The 27,496-nt window shown below is 48.5% G+C and overlaps 2 protein-coding genes across 4 annotated transcripts in view; one reads left to right on the top strand and one right to left on the bottom strand.

The window, feature by feature from the left end:
* SPESP1 (sperm equatorial segment protein 1) overlaps positions 1-438 on the bottom strand; it is a 130,500-nt gene extending 130,062 nt beyond the window's left edge. Inside the window, exon 1 of the mRNA XM_025389708.1 lies at positions 343-438. Coding sequence (XP_025245493.1) covers positions 343-385 — 43 coding nt within the window. The 5' untranslated portion in view covers positions 386-438. The remainder of the gene's footprint in view (positions 1-342) is intronic.
* Positions 1-27,496, top strand: part of ANP32A (acidic nuclear phosphoprotein 32 family member A) — a 41,094-nt gene that overhangs the window by 2,257 nt on the left and 11,341 nt on the right. The window lies entirely within an intron of this gene.

The raw sequence follows: 27,496 nt of genomic DNA, 5'->3' as shown, positions 1-27,496 counted from the left end.
CGAACCGGCTCTTTAAACTTCCCCGAGTGTGTGTGTGTGTTGGGGAGGGGAGCGCACCGCGCCGTTCTGGGAGCGATTTCTCACGCTTCGCCCCCTCGCCTCCCAGCCTCGCGGCCCACACGCCTGCCCCCTGCCTGGAGGCGGGGTGGGGCGCGGGTGGCGGAGGAGGGGGCACTTTCTGCACATTTGCGGGGGTGGGGGAGAAAGCTAGCTAAAGAGGGACAAAAGGGGTGGGGGAGGAGGAACTGTATTTTTTTAAACGTTCTTAAGACAAATGGCTCCCAGAGCGCGCCCCCTGCGCCCCTCCCCGCCGCGCTGCTCCCTGGCCCCCCACACACCCACCTTCGGCACCTCTCCCAACTGGGCTCCGGGAGCTGGTGGCCATGCCGCGACGCCGAAATAGGACGAGCAGCCATGTTTCCCGGGGCTCGCGCCGCACGCCCCGCCCCTCCTCCCCGGCGCGGGGCGCGGGGCTCGGAATGCGGGCTCCGGGCTCCATGCGGCGCGGGGCGCGGGCAGGCGGGCGGTGGGGGTGCAGTACGCGCGGGGCCGGCCTTGTGGCTTCCCGGGCTGGTTTCGAGCTCCAGGTTTTATTTTTATTATTTGTTTTTGTTTATTTATTTATTTTAACGGCTAGGCCCGCCAGGGGCTGAGCCCGAAGGGCGCCCAGGCGTTACTGGGGGGCAGGAGCCGCCGCCAGGGCCCTGCGCGCCTGTGGCACGACTGCCGGGCGCCGGGCTGCCATTTTGTCACCGTGGCTGTTGTCGCTGTGGGGGGCGGGGGGAGCGGAGTCTTGCGCCATCGCCCCGACGGCCTCCCGCGCGGAGGCGGCAGGGGGAGCCGGCCTTGGGGACCCCCAGTGGTGCTCTGAGCCACGATGGGGGTTTCCGCCCGGCGCCAGCGGCCTGAGGCTGTGCTGGAGCGTCACGGCGGCCGCGGCGCCGGGAGGACGACGATCCTCTGTGCAAGTGCCCCCCCACGCGCTCCCTGCCTCCCCCGCCCTCCTCTCCGGGGTTTCGCTGTTCCTCCTGCAGGCGTTCAGACGTAGTTAAATGTGGCCTTAAGGACTAACCGTTCGCTCTGGTGTTTGCTCTTTCGGCGGAAGTGATAGAGTAAGGGGAACATTAAACATGAGGTTCTTTTGGCGGGGGTGAAGGGTGTCGCGCACGCGACTGTAGTGGCCCTGACTGAAGCCAAGGACAGCAGCCTCTTCCCCGGGAGGGAAGAGTTGTCGATCCGTTGGGGAAACGCCCTCCCGGGCTGGGCTCTCCGGGAAGGTAGGTCGAGCTCCGTGTTTCAGGTGGATGTTGCAGCGCGCTGCAGGCTAGGGGAACCCTCCTTGGTCTTAACCTGCTGCTTCGCCCTTTTATTTTTGCCTGGGGGAAGACAGCTACAATAGTAATGAGGTCCTAAACCGAAAGAGAGGGATGAAGGTTTGCTTTTGAAAAAAGTAAACCGCCTTTCTCCGGCTGTTGACTTAGGAGCCAGGCAATTCGTCGTGTCGGGTCCTCCGGTGCTGGCGTCTCTGAGAATTTTTAAAAGCCGGTATTTAGGTGCTGGTTAAGCACCTCACGAGCTGAACTCTGGTATCTGCAGAGACTAACTTTCATGGCAGTGTCCAGCAGAGACTGCCTTGGAAGCCAGCTTTTACTTTGACCTTTGGAATACATCGCATGATGTTTTCCAGGCTGACTTACTGCCTAATTGGGTTCAAGTAGCATGGTATTAACTCCAGTTTATGCAAGCCAACCAGGAACTCACAGGCAGAAAATTGAGCCTGAAGTTCCCGTATGGTCATAGTCAGTTGAGTTCTGCTGCTGATAGTTTGGAGTCTGGGGGGCTCCATGATGAAGATGGGCTTAGGAATTACACAGACCTGGGTTTGAATTCCCCCTGCCACAAGGAGGTAGGATACGTTTACCTGCCCTTGTGACCTTGGACTGGTGAGCTTAACCCACCTTTTTGAAGCTTGGTTTCTCCACCTGTAAAATGAAATAATAATTCCATTTAATCAGTAAATGATGACAAAACTGGTTTGATATGACTCTCAGTATATGCTGTCTATATGACAGTGTTAGTCTCCGAGACATATCAGGGTGCTTCCAGGCATTACTTTGAGCTCCTCCATGGTTTAGGATAATGACAATATTAGCTAATGCTTACATAGCAGCCACGCTGTGTCTGGCACATTACTTAAGTGGATTACATGTATCAACTAATTTAGTCCCCACAACAGCACTGTGAAGTAGGTATTATTATCATCATTATTGTGCATATGGAAATTGAGGCATACAGGGGTTGTCATGTGACCAGGGAGTGGCAGAACCAGGACTCAAACTCAGCCAGTCTGCATACTCAACCTCTACACACTCCTTTGAAACACCCTTTTTTCTTAAGATACCGTAAGGAAGAGCTTTTACTTCTCCAGCTTTGGAGTGGTGCCACCTTAGAAAGAGAATGAGTTTTCTATTATTGAAGATGCTGAAATGAAGAGTGGATAGCGTCCTAGTTGAAGATATTAGAGGGCCAGGAGGTTCAGGACCAAGGGCTCTGGATTATCATTTTATGAAGCCATGCATTGAGTTTACTTTAGCACATCACAGTGGGTTAGACTGAAGTGGATCTGGCCTTTAAGGTGCTGGGGGACACGTTTTGAGTAAGGAGAAGACAAGCAGGAGCTGCTCAGGCAGTCTGCATCTGCAGCCAAAAAAAACTCAACATAATTGGCATGTCGTTAGTATCTGGGACATAGTATACTCATAACACCTCATGGATCATCTCACTTAATCATCCGAGCAACTCTTTAAGGGTAGGCCAAGCAGTGCAATGCCATCCCTGTTGTGAGGATGAATCATCTGATTTTTGGAGAGGTTGAGCAACTGGTAGGTGGCACAGCCGGGTTCTCGCACTGCAAAACCACAGTCCCCTTTGGTGGACAGTGGACAGAGACTCCGAGGATTGGATAGTCCGTTGGATCCATGGCCCATTACCAGAATCATGTGAGAGGCATGTAAAATGCGGATTTCTGGGCTCTACCCCTAGTCACAGGAGTACCAGAGCGATCATCAAACTGTAACTGAGCTCCCTGTTTTTGTACAGCCATGAGCTAAGAATTATTTGTACATACAAACATTGCAGTCAATCTGATGGTATGGAACACTATCTTTGAATCCCAATGACGAGATGTTATTCCCTCCCGAAATAAGAAATCCACTTGTCTCGTTAGCCGATCTCATTGCAAAAAAAAAAAAAAAAGTACTCAATATATTCTGAACTTTATCAATAAAAGAATTGTGGAAATGTGTTAGATTTTTCTCTTGTAAAAGTGCCTATGTAGTGTTCTCAATTTTGGCTCTTGATGAAGTTTACTATCTGTCTCCTTTGCAGAAGAGGTTTGGTGAAAAGGTGGTTCAGTAGATTGGCCCCTGGGATCTGGTGTTTTGCTTTGTTTAAGCAAATGCCAAGCCATATATTTGGGTGGTACTCTCAGGTTCTTTTTAAGTCCTTTTATGTGTTCTGTGCCCTTTAAGTAATTGGCGCCTAGTGGAAATCAGCCTCAACCCAGGAACCTCCACAGGAAGAGAAATTATGCTTGTTACTGGTTTAATATGAAGCACTTCTCATCTAGAGTTCTGTATAGCCAACTGAAATTCTTCATTGTGTACTCAGAACATGTCAAAGCCTTCTGTGTATCTTGTAGTTGAATGGTCATTCTTAGGTTCTAGATGTCATCTCAGACAGAAGGAGCTTTGGATTGCAACAGTTAGAGCTTTGAGGCTTGAATCAAAGGTGGGGCCCCAGTGGCTGACATCAGCCTTTCAGAGCACAGGTCTTTGAAAACAACAGATAATCCTGGAATCTCTAGTTTTTGGCCTGCTGCTTTTCTACCGTGTGTGTTTCCTGGGGAATGAACCAGCAGCATAGTGGCTTTGAGTTTCAGAACAGTTTTTCCCTCTAGCCTCTTATGCCTGAGCTAATGAACGGAAGGAATGGTTATAAAATTGGCCAGGTCAAGGGAAGGAGGAGATAAATTCAAGGGGACAAATTCTAGTCCCCGTAACGGCAGCCTGTGTTATGACAGCAAACCACAACCCCAGTTCCCTCTCTCGTACTGCTGCTGCACCACCAGCCTCTCAGGGTGACTTACTCTAGACTTAGACAGTTGGCCATCCTTCTTTTTTTTTTTTTTTTTTTCTTTTCCTCTAGCAGTATGAGACTTGTTTCCTTTATTTATTTATTTTATAATTTTTGTAGAGACGGGGTTTTGCCATGTTGACCAGGCTGGTCTCAAACTCCTGGACTCAAGTGATCTGCCCACCTTGGCATCCCAAAGTGCTGGGATTACGGGTGTGAGCCAGTGCGCCTGGCCCCCTTCTTCAGTACCACTGGAAAACACCTGCTTGAGCTTTCAGAGCTGGCCATCCCAGAACTTGGGTCCAAATTAATGACATCACACTGAAATTAAAAACTTCCTGGAAATTGTGTAGGATACTCTTCAGACATCCCATGCCTTCTCTATTTTGGTGCAGTCACTTAGGAAAGGAGCAGGGAGCTTGTTGGTGATTGGGCCCTGGCCCAGTGAACATGGTCCAATTGTCTGGCCTGAATTCTAACTTAGTTTAAGAGGAGGCTCATAGCTCTGGTGTCCAGAGAGGCATTTCTTTAGAAACGTTTGCCACCAGGATCCCTCCTCCTTGTTCTGGCAGTCCATCCCTTGCTCTAGCTAGTTCTCTGGTCTCCTAGGAACTACCCTCTCCCAGTCCCCCAGCACCGCTGCCTTCAAGTAGAGAAACATGGACCTGACTCTGAATCTTCTATTGCTTTGAAATATAATTATACAACAAATGATAAATGCCCAACAATGATGTTTTCATTAAAGAGATGGAGTCTGGCAGGGACAGAGATTTGTGAAGGCATCTGTTATTCAGAACTTCTCATTTAATAAAATTTGTTGAAACTAGATGAGCAAAGCACCATGGCCCTGAGCCACCTTCTCAGACATGGAAGCAGCCTCCTTGTCTAGAACTAGTTATCCTGGTGATATACAGACTCTAAAGAAGATAGAAGTCCCTTTATTCTACCACACCAAGCCCTGTGCTGGGCCACACCCTGCAATCCCCTGCTTTCCCTCAGATTTATTTTGTTTTTAGCTCCACAGCTGCCCCCTGAATTCATTCAGCTACTGTTTCCTTTACCAAAACTTGCTCCAGGCAGCAGATCTAAAAGATCAGCTTACTTACTACTGCACTGTTATTTACTCTAATGTGGATTAAAGTCAGCGCTGTTTTTCCCAGAGGTATTTACATTTGGAGATTCTGGTTTGGGAAGGAAATTACCGGACAACTATTAAAGACTTGGATGCTTTGCTATTAACTAAGTTGAACAAGTTGTTTGGCTTCTTTGGGCCTCTGTTTTCTCCATTCTAAAATGGGAGTGTTGAATTAGGTCAGTGGCTTTCAAACTTTCTGGTCCTAATAGTAAGAAATCCATTTTACACCACTACCCGTTGTGTACACGCATTCCTGTGTTCTGTGAAAAACCGACGCCACACTCCTCCCTTACTACATGTAAAATATTTTTATTCATTAAAAAGAAAACTGACTGGCTTGGACCTACAAATTAGTTTCATTACTTGTTAATGTTTGAAAGCCATTAAAAGATGGATATGCCCTTGGTAACTTTGTGAGGCCTCTCCACTGAGGGTCAATCATGACTTGTTTTAAACCAGCCCACCCCATCTTCTCCAGCTGCTCTCCTCTGTCTTGCTCCTCTCCCCGCAGACCTCACAGCATAAGGACTCAATCCTAGGCTCCTACCCCAGACTGGTGCCTTCCAAAGTTCCTGGTGCCAGTGGCCCCCCCATCAGCCATGTTCCCCTAGCCCCTTCTCCACACTCTTGTCACCCAGGGCACCCATCCTTCAGTGCATGGGTCAGGGTAGACTGTGGAGAGAGGACAGTGCACCTGGTTTCCCCACATAGACTGCGTGGGGGTATGTCCTGCCTCCCCTACTTCCAACTGTGGCACTTGGGCATGCTCCTCTCAGGGCACCTTCCCTTTTTGTCTCAGCAAAATGAGGTTGTAATAGTGCCTGCCACACTGTGTGGCACACAGTAAGCTCTCAAGAAATGTTAGCTGTTGTTGCCATTAGAACACCATAGCTGGAATACCATAACTGGTATTCACTTAAAAAAAAAAAACAAAACCTTAGGGCTGGGCGCAGCGGCTCACGCCTGTAATCCCAGCACTTTGGGAGGCCAAGATGGCAGATCGCCTGAGGCCAGGAGTTCAAGAACAGCCTGGCCTTGTCTCTACTAAAAATACAAAAAAAAAAAAAAAAAAATCAGCCGGGTGTGGTGGCGGGTGCCTGTAATTCCAGCTACTCGGGAGGCTGAGGCAGGAGAATCGCTTGAACCCAGCAGATGGAGGTTGCAGTGTGAGCCAAGATCATGCCACTGCACTCCAGCCTGGGCAACAAGAGCGAAACTCTGTCTCAAGAAGATAACCAGCTTATATTATTCACAGACAAATTACATAAAAAAGTGACATTTCTTTCAATGGGAAAAGAGGTTTAGAAGCTAGAGATTCAAACTTACCAGAAGTTACTTTTTCCCACTAGGAATTCACTACAGTCATGATATTGGACTCTGGGTAGTTTCTACTGAGGATAAAGCGACTCGTCTCTCTTCTGGGCAGCTCTTCTTACTGCCCTCAGCAACTATTTCAGGCCTCCACCCGTTCCCTCCCAGCCAGGACATCCTCCTCACAGAAAATGGAAACCTCCTGGTTTCCTAAGCAACTGTGAGGCTGAACCTGCCTTAATCCCTCCCAGTTCAGCGGTCCTCTTGTCTTGGCCACCCCTGCCTAGTTCCCTTGTTCCTCCTGGGCACCTAGCCACTCCTGTCCTTTGGATTCTTCTCCAGCTGGGGTTGCTTCTCCCATCTTAAAGCAAAGACTCCCTTAATTGATCCTGTGTTGTGCTATAGTTACTGCCCATCACACTCGTCTCCCTATTCCCTAAACTTTCTGAATTGTCTATCTTCTCCACCCTGTCACCTCTCTGACTCCACCCCGTGAAGTCTGGTTTGTTTCCAGATAGTGCCAAGAATCCCAACAGCCTTCATTTCTTATCTTGCATGATGTCTCAGTGGCGGGATTCAGCATTCTTTTTTTTTTTTTCCAGACAGAGTCTTGCTCTATCCAGGCTGGAGTGCGCAGTGGTGTGATATCAGCTCACTACAGCCTCTACCTCCTGGGTTCAAGCAACTCTCATGCCTCAGCCTCCCAAGTAGCTGGGATTACAGGTGCGCACCACCACGCCTGGCTAACTTTTCTGTTTTTAGTAGAGATAGGGTTTTACCATGTTGGCATGGCTGGTCTCGAACTCCTGACCTCAAGTGATCTGCCTGCCTCGGCCTCCCAAAGTGCTGGGCTTACAGGCATGAGCCACCACGCCTGGCCGGGATTCAGCGTTCTTGACTTTATGAAAGATGTTCCCCACTTGGCTCTCCCTTTCTCTGGTATATCTTCTACGGCTGTAGTCACTCCTCAGTTTCTGGTGTCCTGTAGCTCTCCTGTTTAGCCATGAAGTACTGACTTAGTCAAACTTGGGCACTGGGCCTTCTTATCCTATATTCTCTCCAAAGGGAAATTTGCCCTCCCTCACTGACAGCTGCAGGTACTATGTGCTGCTCCCTGAGGTTTGATGTTTACTGCTTGGGTAAGCTCGAGACCCACCAGATGTCTCCACCTGGGTGCTCCAACAGTGTCCTACTCTTAAGTCCAAAGGGAACCCGTGTCCTCTGTCCCTTGCCCCCCACCACCCACACACACACACACTCATGATCCTCTTTCCATCCATCACCATTACAAGTCCTGTCTGTTTAAAACATGCTCTGTTGCTTGCCACTGATCTCCCTGTATCATAGTCTAGTCCTCTTGAAGCCATGCTGTGACCTTCGACTAGAATGATCTTATCAAAGCACACATGTAACCATGTCACCCCATACTTAAAATTCACCATTGTTCCTAGGATAAAGTCCCAAATCTTTAATAAAGACCAACAAGGTGCTGCATGGTCTGGCCACTGCTGGCCTCTTCCTGTCATCTGTTCCCTTGCCCCACCCTCTCTGGGCCTTCCCGGCTGCCTCTCATTCCTGCAAATCTGCACTACACGGAGATTGCCACTGTATCCAGTTAGCATCTAGTCATCTTTACTGTCTCCAGCCTCCTCTCTCAGGTTTAGATCTAGTTCTTTTGCCAGAAAACTCTTACAGAACTTTTCCCTCAGAGTGCTTCAGTTTATAACTACATATTCCAGATTATGAGTGTTTAATTAGCATCTCTGTCCCCTTGCCTTGTGGATACACTGCACGATTTGAGGGACTTGCTTTTGCTGATCATTATAGTCCTCAGAGCTCCACACTGTGCCCGGCACATGGTAAGCATTCTAGAAGTACTGATGGAGAGAAAGATCTGCGGTACTTACACCTTCTTGTCACTTTCGCCACCTACCGGTTGGTACATCAAGCAGGGAAGCCACTGAAACGAAGCCCACACCTTCGCACCCCCACCCCCACCCATGCTGGTGTGAGTTTCTGATTGGAGTTGCCTCTGGGTGGGTGATGCATACTTCGCAGGTCGCTGGTCATCACGTTTTTCTCATTATCACATCCCTTACCAGTAAACAATTTGAACCTGAGCCCCAGTATGTCTATCTTGCAGTTACAGTTATTCACATACACTACCTATAAATATGTACATTATAAAATGTAACACGAAAAATATAAATTTAAAAGGCTACGTTTAAAAATCTAAGAAGTCCTGAAATTCTTACATCCCAGTGGTTTGTCTTGGGCAGTCCACATAAGAGACGACTGTTCTAATTAATTGCTCATTTTATTTTAAATTCAGTTACTAAAGTTCACTCTGTAAAAGAAATGCTCATACCTTCCCAGACACTGTTTGCTTGTTAAGATCTCTCCAGCCCTAGCGTGTGATGAGTAGGGGTGGGGGACATTCACAGTCCCCCTTTAATATAATAAGCTAGCTTGCCCGAGATCCTTGGTGAATCAAGGCTCCACTGCCATGTGTCAGCTTGGTACTCTTTGTTTAGGCTGTGTGGACAGATCCACCAAAGTCCCCTCCAGTCACCCCTGGGCTCCCACACTGATAAATCCCCAGGTTCTCTCTGCCCATGTCCTGAGAGGCCAAGAAGTAGCTATGATAAGGATTCCATCAGCCACAGACTCAGGGTGGGTGGGAAGGTGGCTTTCTCCTAGTTATCTTGGAGTGGGGAACAGGTAAGAGGCAGGATATGTGGGCTGGAAGGGCAGAGACAGAGGTACACAGTGAAGCTTGAAAGAGAGGCCCGCAGAGTCTCTTTGCTGAAAGATTTCAGCAAAGTTGTGCTGGGACTCTGCAGCCAGCAGTGCCCACCCCTGGGTTTCTGGATTCTGCTGCCTCCTATAGAATTCATGAGAACTATGTGTGTATGCATGTGCGTGTGCAGGGGGTGATAGGGTGGAGGCAAGGGCCTGTCATTCTAAATTTAGAGGAATTACTTTCAGATTTCTTCAGGGACCATGCATCTGGAGGAGGGACTCATCTTCACTTTATGTAACCAACTGTCACCTTAGCCACTGGCTTCACAGGCAGGCCTAAGTAGTATAACTGAATGGAGGGGTGAGGGGAGTCCACTGACATGGCCTGTGTGCCCAGCATCCAGAATGAGGCAAGGAGTTGTATAAATGCTGTGTAAGTATTTTTGTCGCAAATTTCATTTCTTGAATCCAGTCTTTGCATCCTGGGCTGGGTAGGGGAGAGTGATTATAGAGGATGGTGGTGTCTGGCTCCCGTGGTGGAGCTGGGGTGATGGAGCATAGCGCATACACTGGAGGGAAGAAGGTGTGTGGTTAGTAAAGCAGATTTCAACCCCAGCTGTGGATCAGAACTGCCAGGAGAGCATCTGAAGCAATACCCAGGCTCTGCCTGAACTGAATCAGTCTCTGAGGGTGTTGCCCCAGTCCGTGTATTTTTAGAAAGCTCTAAAGGGGACTCTAAAGCACAGTTGGGAACCACCCCATGGAGCAGGGTGCAGAGCTTCACAGCAGGTAGAAAGAAGTAACTAAGTGGAAACTAGAGGAAAATGCAGCAGAGAAACCAGGAAATAGGAAAGAAGGATGCAGGATTTAATCTGCTGGGGTATAGGGATCCGCTTCTTGACTTGCCCCCCACATCCCCACCACCACGGGGTTCACACGAGCACGTTCTGCTCATCACACTTGGAATTTTTCATTTACGTGTATCTCAGGATGCTGCTGCTGGGAGTGTCGAGTGGGCCTTACTGATCAAGACTGGACTTGGCCCATCCTTCATGTCCAGCTCTTGAGAGGCCGTGGACCTTTTGCAAAATGGCAGGGGCCCAGGCACAGACCCAGGCAATCAGATACAGTGGGCAGTAGTGCTTGAGGACTACTGAGCCTGAGGATGTTGGCAGGTCACCTCACTGAGCCTTAGTTGGCACATCTGTGAAATGGTGAATAACAGTACTACCTGCTTCCCAGGGCTTATTGTTAGGACTGAAAGAGATATCCTTTATGCCAGGTATGTGTCGTAGAAGGACTGAAGATTAAATTCTACCCGTCAGGGCTTGAATGAGCTGTTTGGTCAGCGGTGGGGGTGGGGTGGAGTCAGCCCCTATCCAGAAGGCGCTTGCTGGGGTGGGAGCAAAGTCGGAAGAGCTGTCTCGGCCTGCCCCAGGAGGAGGCCTCGCCTGGAGCTGTTGAAGCGGAGGAGAGGGGGCAGGGAGGCTCTGGGCAAAGGAGAGACTCCCCCCAGTTTTTTGGGGCGTTGGGGCTGGAGGGATACCAGCCAAGCTGCAGGCATCCCCTGCCCCCAGCCAGGCCTCTTCTGGAGTGTGGGCTCTCGCCCTGGCTCACCTTTTCTGTCGCAGTTATTCTGTGACCCTAGCCTTCTTGCCTCTAAACTCCCCTTCTGGCTGCAGAACTCTGGGCAAGCCTCTCGCTGTCCTTTATCTTTCATTCACACAGCTCCTGAGAGGTCCCCTTTTCTGGGAAGCCCTCCTCAACTCATTGGAAGAAAGAGAGCAAATTGTATCCACCCAGGTGACGTAAGTCCCCACCCTGGGGACTTCCAGGGCACACAGCAGTGTTCGCCTCTCAACCAAGTCCGGTACCACTCACTTAGGTGTGCATCTGTGGCTTTCTCTGTGTCTGGTCAGTGCTCCTTTATATGTCCATACCCCCTGCCAGAGGGCAGCATTGAGGGTGTGCAGAGCCCAGTGTGACTCTCCTGCAGCTGGGGACATAGAAGAGCTCTGTGATGATAGCAGATGTGGTTCTCCAGCCTCCCGCCTGGCTGCCAGTGGGAATAGCCTGTCTGCTCTGGCACAGGGGCCTGTTCCGTATGGAGGGCCAGGAACTGGCCTTCACAGCCACCCAGGCATTCCTTCCGCTTCTGTACGTCTTCCTTTCCCCGTGAAGATTTGGGTGTACCCTGTTTGTGGCCTGTGAAGACTGGGCAGGCATGTACTTTGTGAAGCTTTCTGCTCTCTCTGGTAGGCCTGATGAAGCCTATCTGCAGAGGTTGGCCTGAAGCCATAATGAGCAGTTCTGTTCTTTTTAGCCCTTGTCTAGTTTATGACTGTGTTGCAGACATGCCTTTCTGTGTCTTGGTTAAAAGTACTGGTGTGTCTGAGCATTTAGGTGTGGTCTATGAGTCTGGGAAAGCTTCTCCTAGAGGAGAGCCCTCCAGGGTTGCTCTTTGGGGTGGGAGTAGTGGGAGCGGAAATGGAACGCTAGCTGCCCTCTTAAAGCCAAAAGCCTACTTCGTTCAGGGCAGGCAGTTGGCATGTGTAGGCACTCAGGAGCCTTCCTTCAGTTCCAGCGGCCAGTGTGGTCATCATCAGGAGCGATAAGGTCGGATGTGGGAGTGAGAATGTGCCTCTGAGATTGACCAGTAGCCATAGACTCCAGCAAGATGAGGATCTTGGTCTGAGAGGTGCCCACTGTATCAGAAACTAGACTTGTATTGAGCAAATGGCTTGTTAGCCCCAGGAGGCTTTTTACGGCCACAAATGTCCCTGATGGTGAGCAGCACTTGGCCACTACTGTCTGATGTTAACCAGAGTTATGGGGGTGGTTTCTGCAAATACACAATACTGTGGAGGGGTTATGTGGCTTACCCAGAGGTGCCCAGATAGCAAATGAAGGTGCAAGATTGCAATCCCTGTCTTTCTGGTTGACCCTTGGCTTGGCTAACTCATTCATTCATTCATTCCATTCCACACACACTGATGAATGCCGACTCTGTACTGGGTTCTGTTCTAGGAACTAGATAAGACACATCACCTATGCTGCTCTTGTGGGGCTTCTGTTCCACTAGGGGAGACAGTCAGTAGTAAGCCATCAAGCAAAGGCATGGCTGCTGGTGTGATGAGTTCCATGAAGACCCATAAAGCTGTGTTAAAGGAGATGGGTGGTCCAGGAAGGCCTCTCTGAGGAGGTGGCATTTGAGCACTCAAGTGACTTACACTGGATTTCTGACCCCATGAGCTGGAACTTAGGATATCTGATCTAGAAGTACCTCTAGAAGTCCTCTTCCCAGTAAACAAGCTAGGGTCCAGTGAGGTTAAGGTGTGAATTCATGGTACGACTCACGGGAAAGATGAAATTATATCCAAGAAGGACAAGTATAATAGCTGGCCACTGCTCTGCCCACACCAGCCTTGGGCTCTAGCCATCTGCCTTTTCATCCCAGAATGTGTTTTATTTTCCTCAAGACTCAGCCCTTTGAAAGATTTAGACTTCCAAATTGCATTTATTAACAATAATAAATGTATTTTCTCATGGCTGGGTGTGGGGATGGGGTAGAAATTTTGAACACATTTGTGATGGTTGATCAGCCCTCCAGGTAAGGCAAGGGCTGACTACCTGGAGCTGGTGTTTTTCCTGCCTAGGCAGAGACACGGCCCAATTTTGTACCACCAGCTGCTGTCAATGTCTATCAGAGTGGAATTTCCGTTGGTGTTTCTGAAATAGCAGTGTTTCTTGGAAGACCCCCATTAGTACTTTCTGGATTCCATCTGGACCTGGTTTAGGGGGTTAGATGCTTTTGAATGGAGGCTGGAGAGACCCTACTGATGCCTCTGACCAGAGATGGTGAAGCAGGACTCAGAGGGCCCCCAGGGCTTATTTCAGGGAGAGAGAGGCCCACAGTTAAATCAGAGGTCACAAATAAAGCAGCGGACCCCACCTCTCCCAAGGACCAGGCTGAGCCATAATTGGCCAATAGTTTCATCTAGAAGCAGGCATCCTACATCAATTTGAAAGGAGCTTCTGGTTGAAGTAAGACTTTATTAATTAGCCTGTTAGGAAAACAGCTTCCCAGTATTATGAGGGCTGGATAATTTCATGCCTAATATTTTTCTTGGAGCTTCTAAAAGGAAGACACGGCCGCGCACAGTGGCTCACGCCTGCAGTCTCAGCACGTTGAGAGGACAAGGCAGGTGGATCACGAGGTCAGGAGATCGAGACCATCCTGGCCAACATGGTGAAACCCCATCTCTACTAAAAATAGAAAAATTATCAGGGCTTGGTGGCACACACTTGTAATCCCAGCTACTCAGGAGGCTGAGGCAGGAGAATCGCTTGAACCCAGGAGGCGGAGGTTGCAGTGAACCGAGGTCGTGCCACTACACTCCAGCCAGGCAACAAAGCAAGACTCTGTCTCAAAAAAAAAAAAAAAAAAAAAGTTTGATTGTGAAATAGAGCACATAAAACCAAACAATATATGTGAGATTTAATGATTTTTTGCCTATTTTTTTCTATTTAAATTATTATTCAATACTTTCAGGGATATCCTAGTAAAAGCGACTTTCCCTGTGCCTGCCTGTGCCTTTCTGTGCTAGGGCGTTAGAAATGTGTCTGGGTTTCCCCTGTGGCTCTGACACTCCATCAGACACCAGGGCTTGTGCACGCAGGTGAGAAGCATCCCCAGGTGCCTCAGAGATACCGAAGAGAGTCTGGAATGTGGGAGAAAGGCAAATAGTTTTCCAATAAAAGTAGGCTAAGACATAATTAGGGGCTTAGGTGCTGCTTTAAAAAATAAGTAGCAGCGTATTCCAGACTCCTCTAAGAAAAGAGAATTGCTCATTGTGGAACAGGCGTGGCAATGCAGTGCCTTTGCCTGGAGCACCTTGCTGCTGCCATCACTTAAGACCCATTCTGGGATAAGAGGAGGCTTACCCGTTATTGATTATCTACCATGAGCTTTGTATGGTCCTTGCTTGCCAGGTACTTGGCAAGCAGCATCTTTTTGACCTTTTAGAACACCCCTGAGGTGTAGGTATGGCCACCCATTTCCAGACAGAGATTGGCCTAGAGGTCCAGATGGCTTCCAGGGCACACTGAGCAGCCCTTGTGTGTTGTAATGGTCCCTTCTGTTTGTCCTTCCCAGGCTGGACACTTTGGGAGCAGAAGTCAAAGACACCTTTATCATTGTACCCTTAGCACCTGGTGTAGTCCCTGGGATTTAGTAGGTTCCGAGGAGCGTGTATTGAATGAATGGAGGTTAAGTAACTTAGACATTAGATAATAGGACTCTGGGCTGGGCGCAATGGCTCATGCCCGTAATCCCAGCACTTTGGGAGGCTGAGGTGGGTGAATCACCTGAGGTCAGGAGCTCGAGACCAGCCTGACCAACATGGTGAAACCCCATCTCTACCAAAAATATAAAAAATTAGCTGGGCATGATGGCACATACCTGTAATCCCAGCTACTTGGGAGGCTGATGCAGGAGAATCACTTGAACCTGGGAGGTGGAAGTTGCAGTGAGCCCAGATGGCGTCACTGCACTCCAGCCTGGGCGACTAGAACAAACCTCCGTCTCAAATAAATAAATAAATAAATAAATAAATAAATAAGATAATAGGACTCTGAGGCTCTATGACTGCCACCCTGTAGGTCAGAAATGGGATCTCATTCCAGCTCTTATCAATAAGCTAGGGGAATGCAAACTGACATGCCCAAGCTTATTGATATTGCAAAATTATTTATTACAGCAAAAGATTGGAAGCAACCCAGATATTCATCAATAAGAGACTGGTTAAGAAAAATGATCTCACACTATGTAGTTGCAAATAAGAAACGAAGAAGGTTTTTATGTGCTCTGTTACACAAACTCCATGAAAAAAAGGCAAGGCAATGATTAGGATAATATGCTAGATTTTTAATAAAAGAGAGAAGAAATAAGATTCTGAATTTGCTTGTATGTGTGTGAATGTTCTAGAGAGATACTTAGCAGGTAGTATGGTTGACTGGGCAGACAGAGGATAAGATGGGAGGGAGAGTTAACTGTGTATCTTCTTATACTTTTTAGTTTTAAAACCATTAGAATGAATGTGCTAGTCAAAAAAATTGAAAAGAAAAAAAATAAAGAGGTGACCTCGAACCAGCGATTCCACTGACCTGTCGTTAGTCTCCCTATCTGTATGTGAGGCAGTTGGACCAGATTGTGACTCCTTAGTCTGAAGTGGAATGTTGTGAATATTGTATTTCCCAGGCTTTCGTGGACTTTTCCAGGAGATCCTGACCTTGTGCTAGGGTAATCTGCAGTCCCTTTCATTGGTGGCCTGGCCTGGCCCTCTCAGGATGTTTGAGAAAGGTTGGAGGCCACAGAGAGCAAGGAGCCTTCCCCAGAGGAGTCAGGCCTTGTTCCTGTCCCCTTTCCTCAGTTAATCCTCTGAGCACATGCCTCTGATGTGACTCAGTTGGTTCTTCCTCCAAAGTGAAGGATTTCAGTGAAGAGAGACTGTTCTGGAGCATTCTGGCAAAGTGCTACAGTTTAATAGGAAGGAAAAAAATGGCAGAACATTTTCCGGGTTATTTTTAATGCTTCTCAGTTCTGCAAACATTTATTGAAAGCTAAGTGCAAGGCAGTGTGGGAGAATCAGTTGCATAATACCTCACCTCTGCTTTCCGGGGTACAAAGTCTTAAGTAAGAAACATGCTCATAAAATTCATCATAGTAACCTCTAGGACAGCCTGGCTTACCCATGCTCTCATTGGGTCCCATGGAGACATGTGGGATTGGTAGGGATTCTTCCCATTTTACAGGTGAAGAAACTGACTCGCAGTGAAGTCTTGCTCAAAGCCACACAGTTTGGAACCAAACAAGATTTTCCGACTACTTCTCATGTGTCCTAACCCCCGTAATCAAAACATTCTCCCATAGGAGATATCTGGGGTGTAGATTAGGCCGGTTTCCACCTGGAAACATGGGGCAAGCACAGTCCTGATTAAAGCTTCTTCTCCTTCACTTTTTTCCATTGCTTTTTTTCTTCCTTTAAGGCAGAGCAAGGTAACTCTTAGGCTTATGGCCAGATCTCAGGTCTTATCTCCTTTCCTGTGGTCCAAGCAATTCTTCTTGCTTTGCCTGTGAAACCCACTATCCTACCACCAGTTGCATGCGGAATGTCCCATGTGGGTAAAGGTGTGTGTAACCTGTGTAACCTACAGCAGCCTTCTCTCCACCCCAATCTCATGCTGCCACCTCCTTTCCTTCCCTTCCACAAATTCTCTCGTACCAACCTGGCTTCCTAGCTGTTCCCCAATAGAGCCAAGCATGCTGCCCACTCAGGGTCTTTGCCCTGGCTGTTCCTTCTTTCTGCCTGGAAGGCCCTTCCCGGTTGTAGACTTGGCCTTACGTCTCTGCTGAAAGCTCACTTTGGATAGGCCTTCCTGGTTATCCTTTCTAAAGTAGTATCCCTTGGCACTATTGCTTTTCTGTCCTTTTTTTTTTCTTTGAAGCATTCATACACATTATATACATATGTATATATTTATTGGTTTATTATTTGGCTCCCCTACTGGAATGTAAACCCGTGAGACAGGCACCTAGTTTTGTTTACCACGGTATCACTAATGCCTAGCATGGTACCTAGCGTGGCATGTAGTATATACTCTATATGGACTGTCGAATGACTATATCAGGCCTGCATCCTAAAGCAAGTAATATTTAAGAAGAAGGAATCAAATCATAGCATTTTAAGAGGGGAAAAGACTCAGGGCTCTCTTTGTAGGGCTTTATCATACAATATTATTAATTCATCTAATAAGCATCCAGCACTGTTTATGTATGAAGCTCTTTGCAGACAGTCACTTACAGCCTTCTGATTCATACAGGGATGGGAAGCTCCCAAATTTTCAGAGCAGCCCATTATTTTGTGAGACAGCCATAATGATCTGGGGACCTTCTTACAAAGTACACTGGGGAGAAAGCTGTCCCTATGATTCCTGCACTCTGATCTTAGTTCTTGAACCGCTGGAAAACACAATAAACATACATGACACTCCTTCAAATAAGTGGAGAGAGAGAGAGATCATGGTCTCCCCTACCCTCAGGCTTAAACATCACTAGTTCCCTCAGTTATTCTTCTAGTATCCCAGTTTTCAGATGCCTTCCTACCCTGGTTGCCTTCCTCAAGTTTGTTCTTCAAATGTTGGAATTTCAGGTCTAGTCCTGTCAGTGCAGAGTGTTTCGGGACCAAGGAACCCTGGTCCATCCCACGTGTTCCTATCAGCATAGCCTTCAATGGCTCGTCTGTGTTGGCTGCCATGGTAGAAGCCTCCTTCATGAGCCTCTGATGAAGACTAAAATCATTAAGCTCCATTTTACATTGTCTCGAGTCATGTGGACCCTCCCTGACTCTTCATAATTTTTTTGGTTTGGGGGTTTTGTTTTTTAGCATTTTGAGATTAAAGCAGCCATAGATTTGTGAACAACAATAAACTTAACCTGCACTCTTTTTAAAAAACAAGTTAGGTAAAGTTCTATCACCAAACCCAGGGGAAGGAGATGGAACTCTGGAAGTTCAGCAATACCTGCAAAGCCTCTAACTCCTTTCTTCCCTCTCCGTGTCTTTCTCTGCGTCTGTCTCCCTCTCCCCTTCCTTCCAGCAGCCCCTCACTTCCCCATAGCTTCCTTGCTCTCCCTCATTCCATTGCTTTTATTAATCCTCCTTCCAATTAGAAATATGGAGCTAACATATACTGCTAGCATTTCTTGCACTTCCATCACTAATATTTTTTGCCATACATGTGTAATTTACAGATTAAGGAAGCTGCACATTTCACACTTGTCTAAGGGAGAAATAACTAATGTTAAATGGCTTCTTATGTGTAGCCCTTGGCTAATTTGTTTTGTGGCCTTGGATAGAAAAAACTTTCAGCCCCAGCCTTAGGTTCTTCTGCATGATTGGTTCCCATTTCTGCCCAAATCAGCGATTTCCCATTGGTGGTTGGACACTAGGGCTTCAGTGCCGAGGCGGCGTTTGCTCTGCTTCTGTCATTGCTGATGCTGCTGTCATTTTGCATAGAGGTGGCAGGGAAGGAGGCCAAGGTCGAGGTTTCATCTATGAGGCCATTTAGCTTTCCCTGCCTCTTCTGCATTTGCGGCCCTGCCTGGGTGTGTGGAAGGTGGGAGGGGAGAGCAGGGGCTGAGTTCAGGCCGGGGCTCTTCCTAACAGCTAATTTTGTTTTTCACCTTTCTTTCCTCTTGCTTCAAGGAGGATGGAGAGGGCTGTAACTTTGAGGGTGTGGGCCCTAAGTTAGGAGTCTTGAGAGAATGGCCTAAGGTTCGATTCTACAATGGGGTAACTGTGTAGCCTTGGGTGAGTCAGAGTTAGTTTCCACCCAGCTTCGTCAATTGCTAGGGAAGTTGGATTAGATACAGTGGTTCCCGAAAAGTGGCATTGATGGGGTCCTTTATTTCTTTGAAGCATTTTTTAAAAGCTATCTGGAAATGGAGCAGACGCTCACACCACGGCTGTGGGATGTGTCCCGCCGGCCTCTGAGTCTGATTGGCATGTTTTCTTAGATGAGTTACGCTGGGGGCTGGAATAGGCAGAAACTTTGAACTGCCAGCTCCTGGGTCTCTGAATAGTAACACTGGGGAAATGAATTAACTTCTGTTTTGCTGACAGTTCCTCCACTCGGGGGTCCATCCCGGACTCCAAGGCAGAAACCCTGGGCTGCTCCCCGAAGACTCCAATGGGATTTCCTTAGCAGACAGCTCCCGCAGTCCGCAAGCGGTCCCAGCCAAGTTGGGCTTCAATCTCCCAATCTGATTTCAGCAGCCAGAATTAACCCTATCTGTATCTGTCAGCTGGGACAGTTGATTTTTCTGAGTAGTTTTAGTGGGGAGCTTTGCCTCAGAAAGTGAGTAAAGGGTTTGCCTTCTATAATCTAGATGATTCTCCAGAGCCATTCCCCACCCACACCCCAACCCCTCCCCTAGCCTGTTTGGCCATTCAGCAGGCATTTACTGAAAGCCAGCCCCTCTGGGGAGGGCACCAAGGTGACCCTGAGACCTCGGACCTTAGCAAGGCTGTGTTGGGGGAGAGACAGGAGAAAGAATGACTGGCCTTCAGCAGCTCTCAGGGCCCTGGTGGACAGGGGCAGGTTGCCTGGGAGGGACAGAAGGGGTAAAATTTCCATTGTCTATGAGGGGAAGCACTTTGTAAACTGTAACATGCAGTACCCAGTCGTGTCATTATTCTTGCTGCACATCAGGGAGGCTAGCAGAGGGCTGAGATGGGAGGAAGCACAGGGTTTTTGCCAGAGGGCACTGATGGGTGGGGGGCCTGGGAATCCTACTCTGGATTTACACTTGATCCCTGTGGCCATTAAAAGCTTTTGGACAGGGGAGTAATGAGACGTGATGTGATGTGATCAAAGCAGCGTTTTAGAAAGATTGAGCAGGATTTACCCTCTTTGCTCTCTAGGCCTTGGTCTTCATTCTCTGTGGCTTTTCTGTTGCATGGGTGCAGTGCTGTGGCTCTGTAATAAGATCACCAAGAATGGCTGTGGTTTGTGTTGTGAATCACCGAATTGTCAGCTCACGGATCTGAGTAGTGATTGGTGATCCTGGTCTCTCCTCTCCTCCCACCCCAGGCATCTTGGAGGCCACGCAATGACCTGTGAGAGGAAAGACATCAGATGGGACAATGCCGGACTCCCACATTCGGAACCCAGCACCCGGGGCCTCTGGGGGGTGTTTTTATATCCTGATGTGTGGTTCTTAAAAACTTGTAATTAATTTTACAAATTGATATAGTTGTACTTACTTTGGGGGTGCTGATATGTTTTAAGAGATTAGATGATTGAGTTTCCCATTTCACTCACCCAGGGTAACTGCCCCGTGTCCCAGATTTCCTTTCTGGCATCCCTCAGTGATGAATCCTGGGCCCCTTGGCCCACGAAATTGGCCACATTCTTTCGGGAACAGTGACTGAGTTTGGATGTGGAGTGGGCACTCAGGCTCAAAGTGTATGTACCGAGAGAATTTTGAAACTAGAGGGACCTTATTTCTGTACTCAGGCTCTATTGTCCAGTGTGTGGACTAGAGAACTTGGAGAAGGCCAGAGAGTGGTAGTGACTTCCTGAAGGGTACGCAGCAAGTTAGTGGCAAGGCAGACCAGAGCCCAGGTCATCAGAGTGCATGACAAGTATTCTGTGCACTACACCTTGGTGCATCTTGGCCCCCTTTCCTTCTCTTCCCTGGTTATTGTTCACACACCACCTGCTGGGACTCTACTTCCAGTGCCTACCACTTCAGTCTTCCAGCATTCACTGAAGGTAGGAAGGGAACAACCATTTAGAAGAGTCAAGTCTGTGGCTGGGTGCGGTGGCTCATGCCTGTAATCCCAGCACTTTGGGAGGTGGAGGCAGGTGGAACACATGAGGTCAGGAGTTTGAGACCAGCCTGACCCACATGGTGAAACCCCATCTCTACTGAAAATACAAAATTAGCCAGGTGTGGTGGTGGGCGCCTATAATCCCAGCACTTTGGGAGGCTGAGGCAGGTGGATCACCTGAGGTCAGGAGTTCAAGACCAGCCTGACTGACATGGTGAAACCCCGTCTCTACTGAAAATACAAAATTAGCCAGGCCTGGTAGTGGGTGCCTGTAATCCCAACTACTTGGGAGGCTGAGGCAAGAGAATCGCTTGAATCTGGGTGGCAGAGGTTGCAGTGAGCCGAGATCACGCCACTACACTCCAGCCTAGGTGACAAGAATGAAACTCTGTCTCAAAATAAAATTTAAAAAAAAGAAGAGTCGTCGAGTCTGTGAGATTTTCACTGGGTCATGTAACCCGCCAGTTCTAAAACCTTCATCTCCCCTTTTCCATACTGCAGCTCACATCCCCCAGCAAAGCTAGACCCAAGACCCCTCCTTCCCTTCTTCAGACCCCAAAACAGTCCCTGCTCCTCCTGTGAACACTTTTAAGAGCTATACATGCTCTTAAACCAGTCAGGCCTGGGCTAGAGGCTGGGCAATCATGGAAGGCTTCCTACAGGAGGTAGAACTGACAGGTCCTTGATGTAGAGTCTGTACCAGCTGGTAGATAGGAAGGAGGTTTAAGGGGAGGAAGCGAAGGAACAATATCAGGGAGGGGCCCAGCTAGGATTTACCAGCTAAATAGGCCCATTTGGCAAGCCCAAAACTCAGGTCCTGCAGCCACCCCAGCCTGCAGAGTACTGCCCTGAGTCTGTTTCTGGCTGGAGGAACATCTGCGGTGGAACCAGCTCCTGTGCTTTGGTGAAGCAGAAACCCAAGTCCCTCTCACACCCACGGGAGGAGGGAGAGGAAGCCGGTTCCAGGCGGTGCAGGAGCAAGTCACAGGGTTTATGTTAATGAGGGCCCTCCCCGCGCCGGCGGCTTAGCCTATGAGCTGGGGCCCTGGCAGACAGCTTAATTACCGCTGCAGCGCGCCTCAGCTTGTGTTCCTTGGCTCCCTAAAATAATAAGGATGGCGTCACCGACTTCCCCGGGCCATGTGCTCCCCGCCTGCCTTCAGAGCTCTATTGTAGGAAACAAACAACAACAGAAAAAACATCAGAGACATGGATGCTTTTTTCTTGGGGAGATTTTTTGTTTGTTTTAAAGTAATAGGGGACTCTGCCCCTAGTTAAGATTTTAAAAGATCTTTGAGAGGTTTGGAGATCCGGATCTACTACTGTTGAGGCTACAGGCCTCCTGTTAGCAGAAACTTGAAAGCTGCATGGGTGATCTGTTAATTCCATGGTCTTCCATTGGGGATGTGAGTTCTGATGCCTAGTGATGGTGTGTTCTGCCAGGAAACGAATCGCCCAGCTCACAGTGACTCTGGGCCCAACTCTGGACCTTGCTTCTTCCTCTGGAAAAAGAGAGCTGAGCTACACCAGAGTTTTGCAGACTGTGGGTCACGCTGCACATATTTTGTTCTAAGTAACATAAGAAAGTAATTGCAAGTGTTAAGTTTTGTTTTCAGTTGTGTGTGTCTATGTACACATAAAAACGTGTGTACTGAGCCACGCTGTAAAATGTGGAAAGCCACTGGCCTAGGAGATCCCTAAGACCCTTCTAGCTTTCAAAGTGTCTAACTTTTCTCCCAGAGCTGTTGCTTTTCCCCTAACATGGAACCTGACTGATTTTTGCAGGTTTTGCCACACTGGCTGTTCAGCAAAACAATCGATTTTATGGTTAAAACAACAAAATCACAAGCATCTATCACCCCAGTCTAAAACCTCGGTGTCTCAGACAGTTTGGCCTTCTAGCTGAAATGGGATCTGCAACAGGGGATGGCCCATTTAAAAGCTGACCTATTTAAAACCCACGAGCACCAAAAAACACAGGGTCAATTTGATATGAGTCTTCTCTTGTGTGCAAAGACTGGAACCTGAAAACCAAATTGGTCAGGGACTGACAAGGTTGAAACCAAAGCTACAAATATTTACTGAATTCTTGCTCCGTGCAGGAAAAGAAAATCAAGGGTAGTCAGGGTTAGTGTGAAAAACAAAACAAGGTGTGAATGTAAATATCCAAAGGGGTTTGTTTTGAGCACACCATTCCTGGTTCCCCAATAGGTTAAGAGACCTCGTATTTCTGTAAGGAAGCTGTACAGACAGCTTAATTGACTCAAATCTGCTAACCTGCCTTTTGTTCCCATTCTTGTGCCTTGACTGTACACAACACTAAAGATGGCCGTGGAAAAAGGGGAAGGCAAGTGGCTTTTTCCAAGCTGGGGATGCTCTAAGTACATTCTTATTTAATCCAACCCTAGGTGATGGACATTATAGTCACTAAAGGAAACGGAAGCTCAGAAAGGTAAGCTGGGCTAAAAAGAAGAAAAGTTGAACTTGAGCCAGTTCTCTTGGACTCGAGAGCCTGCCTTCTGTCCACCTTTCCATGTTGCCTCAGGAAGTACTAGAAAAAGAAGGAGCAGTTCTTACTGTAAGCTTCCTTCTCTCTGGTCCTGTCCTTCAAAGGGCTCTGTTTCAGGCCCAAACTGTCTACTTGAATCAGGGCCAGCTTCACAGGCATGCGACCCCTGCAGCATGCACTTGGTTTAATGCGCTGCTGTCACTGTCTTGGAATTCTTAATAATTTTTAAGCAAGGGGCTCTGTGTTTTTCATTTTATGCTGGGCCCTGTAAGCCAGTCCTGGCTTTTGATATAGTGTATCTCCTCTGTAGGTCCTTCTGGGTCCCCCTCATCTGCCTTTAGCGTGCCTGTTCTATCTGGTAGAGGCATTTGAAGAATGCACCCTGGCCCGGCCCATGTCCTGCTACCTGGCACACTGGACTGGAGTTGTTTACTGGTGGCTGTCTCCTCCCAGCCGGCCACCACACCTCTTGCTGGCAAGGACCCTGACTTTGGCTTACTGTTTCTTCCGTGTCCCCTCAGCCAACAATGTTGCAGGCGTGCCCCATGTGGAGAGGGCTGGAGACCTGCATGCAGAACACTGGGCCAGTCAGGTCGGGGGGAGTGTGCACAGCTGACCTGCCTCTCAGGGGCTTATGCTTGTCTTGGGGCACAAGAAAGACTCCAAAAAAAAAAAAACCACTGGTGTTTATAAAAGGTAGGGTTCACTCAACATTTATTCGTCATACTGTTGAATACGTTTCATGACAGTTTGACTCACCTCTATATTCCCAGTACCTAATGTTATACCTGGCGCAATAAACAGGACATTTGTTAAGCAGTTGCTCTGGTCTCCGCTCCCTGCTAGGCTGATTACGGAGGACAGTCCCTGACCTCTAGGAGGATCGGATGCTTAATACACGATTAAATGATTCATGCAGCAGCTGCCCTTGGTGCCCCAGGATGCACAGAGCTGGGCTGGACAAGGCTTCCTGGGGAGGGGAACTGGATTTGTAGGGTAAGAGTGAGAGATGGGGGGTGCTGAGGCTGGATGAAGGGGAGGGAGCTGCAAGAGTGGAGAACCTTGGAGGTCATGTGTAGGAAAACTTGAATTTATCCCAAGGCAGTGAGAAACCAGGAACGTTTTTCAGGCTGGAGTTTACCCTTTATAGGTTAAACAGATCTCATCATCCCCTTTCTACAGAGGCAGAAGCCTGAGGCCTGGGGGAAAGAGCTGAGATCATTGAGCCAGTTGGGTCCTTGCCCTCTAGGTCGAGGCCTGTTCCCAGTAATCCAGGCTGCCTCTTGACCACTTCCATCCTCATAGTCATAGAGACCTGGTTTGGAGGCAAAAGCAGGCTTGAAGTGACTTGAGGTGACAGTGCAATGTTGGGAACAGAGAGGAAAGGCCAAATTTGAGAGATTTGTAAAGACAAGATTTCAGTTTTAAACAACAAGTTGTTCCTTGGAGTAATCACGTATTTGTGTTTATCATGGAATTTTCAGGTTCCATTGGTGAAAAATGACTGACAGGTCTTTGCTTTGGGGACAAGTTTTTCAGGAAGTACAGGACCCCCAGCAATCTGACATCTTGGGAACCTTCACTGCCTCCTCACTGACCTCTCTTATGAGTATGAGGGCCCCTTTTAGGTGTTCACTTGAGGAATGAAGCATTGGGTCCTGTGTAGGTTTCTCTTTGGGGTGTTGGAAAAGCTCCTGATACAAGCAGAGTAATTTCAGTTCAACTAGATAGAGTAACCACATTCGGATATTTTTAAATGGCCAGTGGAATTGGGGAAAAGTCTACGAAAGTACAAATTTTCAGTTTAATTTTAACTTTGCACTTCGCTTACATCCAGGACTTGGCAGGGGAAGTGGGCCTTGATTTTTTTTTTTTCTTTTTAAAGTAGAACACACCCTGGATGGAAAAGGGACGTTCTCTTCGCATGGAAGGGCTAGAGCCAAGTACAGAGGAAGTGGGTTGGTATTGTAGCAGGAGTTCAGGGGTGGGTCTAGTGTTTGAAACTGGAGCACTAGGAAAGTGTGGCCCTCGTGGAGGCAGGCAGGGAAGGGGATGGGTTCACAGGCAGCTGTTGGGCTGGCGTTTTTTTGTCCTGTTTGATGCATTTCAGATACTTCACAGCTCACCTGCTGCTCCCATTGGGACCCCTTTTCACCTCACAACGAAGCAGTGGGTCTTTCCCCCATGTGGTTTGGGCTTTTTGGTGGTATCAGCAACCTCAGGTCTAAGCCCTGTCCCCTCCCTCCCCTCTGTGATCCCACCCTGCACAGTGCTGAAACCAATCAGGGAGGAAATGCAGAAACAGTGGGGATTCTGAAGACCTCACCTTTAAAAAGATGGGGATTTCCCAAGAGAGTGGAAGCAACCTCTTGCTGTTTGGGAAGAGCAGGGTCCCAGGTCCCTCTCCGTATCCTTGCCCACTCCTGCAGCGTCATCTGAGCCAGGGCAGGGTTGGGTTCTGTGCTTTGGTTGCTAAGGATGTGTAACCAGAGCAGAGACCTCTGGAGGTGGTGCCCACCTGGTTGGTAGAACAGTTAGAAGAGGAGCTGAAAAGGAACAACAGTTACAGCCGTAGGGGCGGAAAGGTGTATTCCCTTTCCTCACCCATCATAACAGTCACGGCCAACACTTAACAAAAGAAAGGCTAACAAAAGAAAAGCATAACAAATTTATTTAATTAAAGTTGTGACATGAGAACCTTCAGAGAAGACGACCCAAAGACCCAGGGAAACTGCCTATTTTTATACTTAGGTTTGATGAAGAAAAGACAGCCATGAAGAAATGTGACTGGACAAAGGGGTGTAGGCCGAGAGGGAACCCAGAAAGGCCTGTCTTTCAGATTCTTTGTGGCCTCCAGTGTAGCATTCCTTCCTCCTGGATATGGGGCAGGACCTCTCTGGAATGAGGGTCTTCAAGGGAGAAGGGAGAGGAGACAGTAGCCTTCCTCAGTTTTGCTTTGGGAGACAGGAATTCTAGTTTCTGTGGCCTGCCTTGGGGAAGAGAAGTTCTGGATTCTATGACTTCTGGGGAGAGAGGGTGAGAGAAATTCACAGAGCTTGCTTCTGAGGCCTTCCAGTCTTCTTTAGTTCAAAGTACCCAGCACGCCAAAGCCCTTACATTGGGGTATTGTATTCTGAGCCCCAGCACAGTCAAGAACTTGTAGAATTGACTTGGGGGTCTGGAGAGAGCTTGCGCCTAAGCTTCCTGTCCCAAGAAGCCACCAGGGGCCCCTCCGCATCTTGTGGCTAACACCAGCCACCTGAGTGCAGTAGACACCCACCCTCCTGTGACCTTCTTTTGGGATTTTAGGATAAGCAGTTCAGATGTGCCTTTAAAACAGAGAGAACACACCCCAAGGAATGGTTATGGAGATTAAACGAGACTGTATATGAAGCACCTAGAGTGTGCCTAGTGAGTGTTCGAGAAAGGTACGATGATTATTTTTAATAAAAGCATTAATAGTGGTTGCTTGCATATTGTCCTCGAGAGGAGCAGCCACCAGTTTTGGTGTGGTGGTAGGAGCTGGGGACTGGCCTCGTCAGGACTCCGAAACCTATGTCTATCTGTAGCATTCCTGGGCAGGGGTGACAGGCAGCACTGTTCCTCTCCAGGAAGGAGGCCAACTTCCTAGATGAATTCCCTGGGCTCCCCAGCACCGCACTCTGAGGCCCTCCTCTCCTTGGCAAACAGCAGTAAGAGGAGAAGCCATTGACCTGTCTAGAAAAACCGCATGTCTGCAGTCTTTGAGGGTAGACTGGAATCTCTTCTCATATTTGCCTTGCTTTGGTGGAGCTTCAAGAATTCCCAGGCCTTCCAAGAAAACCAATTACTAAAGAAGACTGTGGGCCATGTGACTCCAGTGTTTACTGCAAACGAAGGAGATGTCTCCCCTCCCCCAATACAGTTACTCTCCCTCCATCTGCACTGGTCCCCTAAGGCCTGGCTTCCTGGCTCTATACTGCTTTCCTGTCCTAGGGCAGAAGGCCTTAGAGGATTTATTCCCAGGCACTCTTGCCATGACCTTGAGAAGGTGGCTTGACCTGGACATCTGGATCTCAGGGACTGAGGGGGTGGGAAAGGACTGAACCTCCCCCTCCCAGACCCAAACAGGAAGGTGGGCCTTGGTGACCATTTCCTAGGCTGAGAACGCCTTAGCTCCAGAAGAGGGCTGCGCTCCCTGGCTCTCCCGCTCTGTGGGCTGTGCTAGATGAAAGCCACAAATTGCTTCTGTCCCTGGCGGAGCGGCATGCCTCCACCCACCAGTGAAGAATG

Source organism: Theropithecus gelada, chromosome 7a, assembly GCF_003255815.1.
Source record: "Theropithecus gelada isolate Dixy chromosome 7a, Tgel_1.0, whole genome shotgun sequence".
NCBI lineage: Eukaryota > Metazoa > Chordata > Mammalia > Primates > Cercopithecidae > Theropithecus > Theropithecus gelada.
Note: the sequence above shows the minus strand (reverse complement) of the source record. Positions and strands in the feature narration are given on the sequence as shown.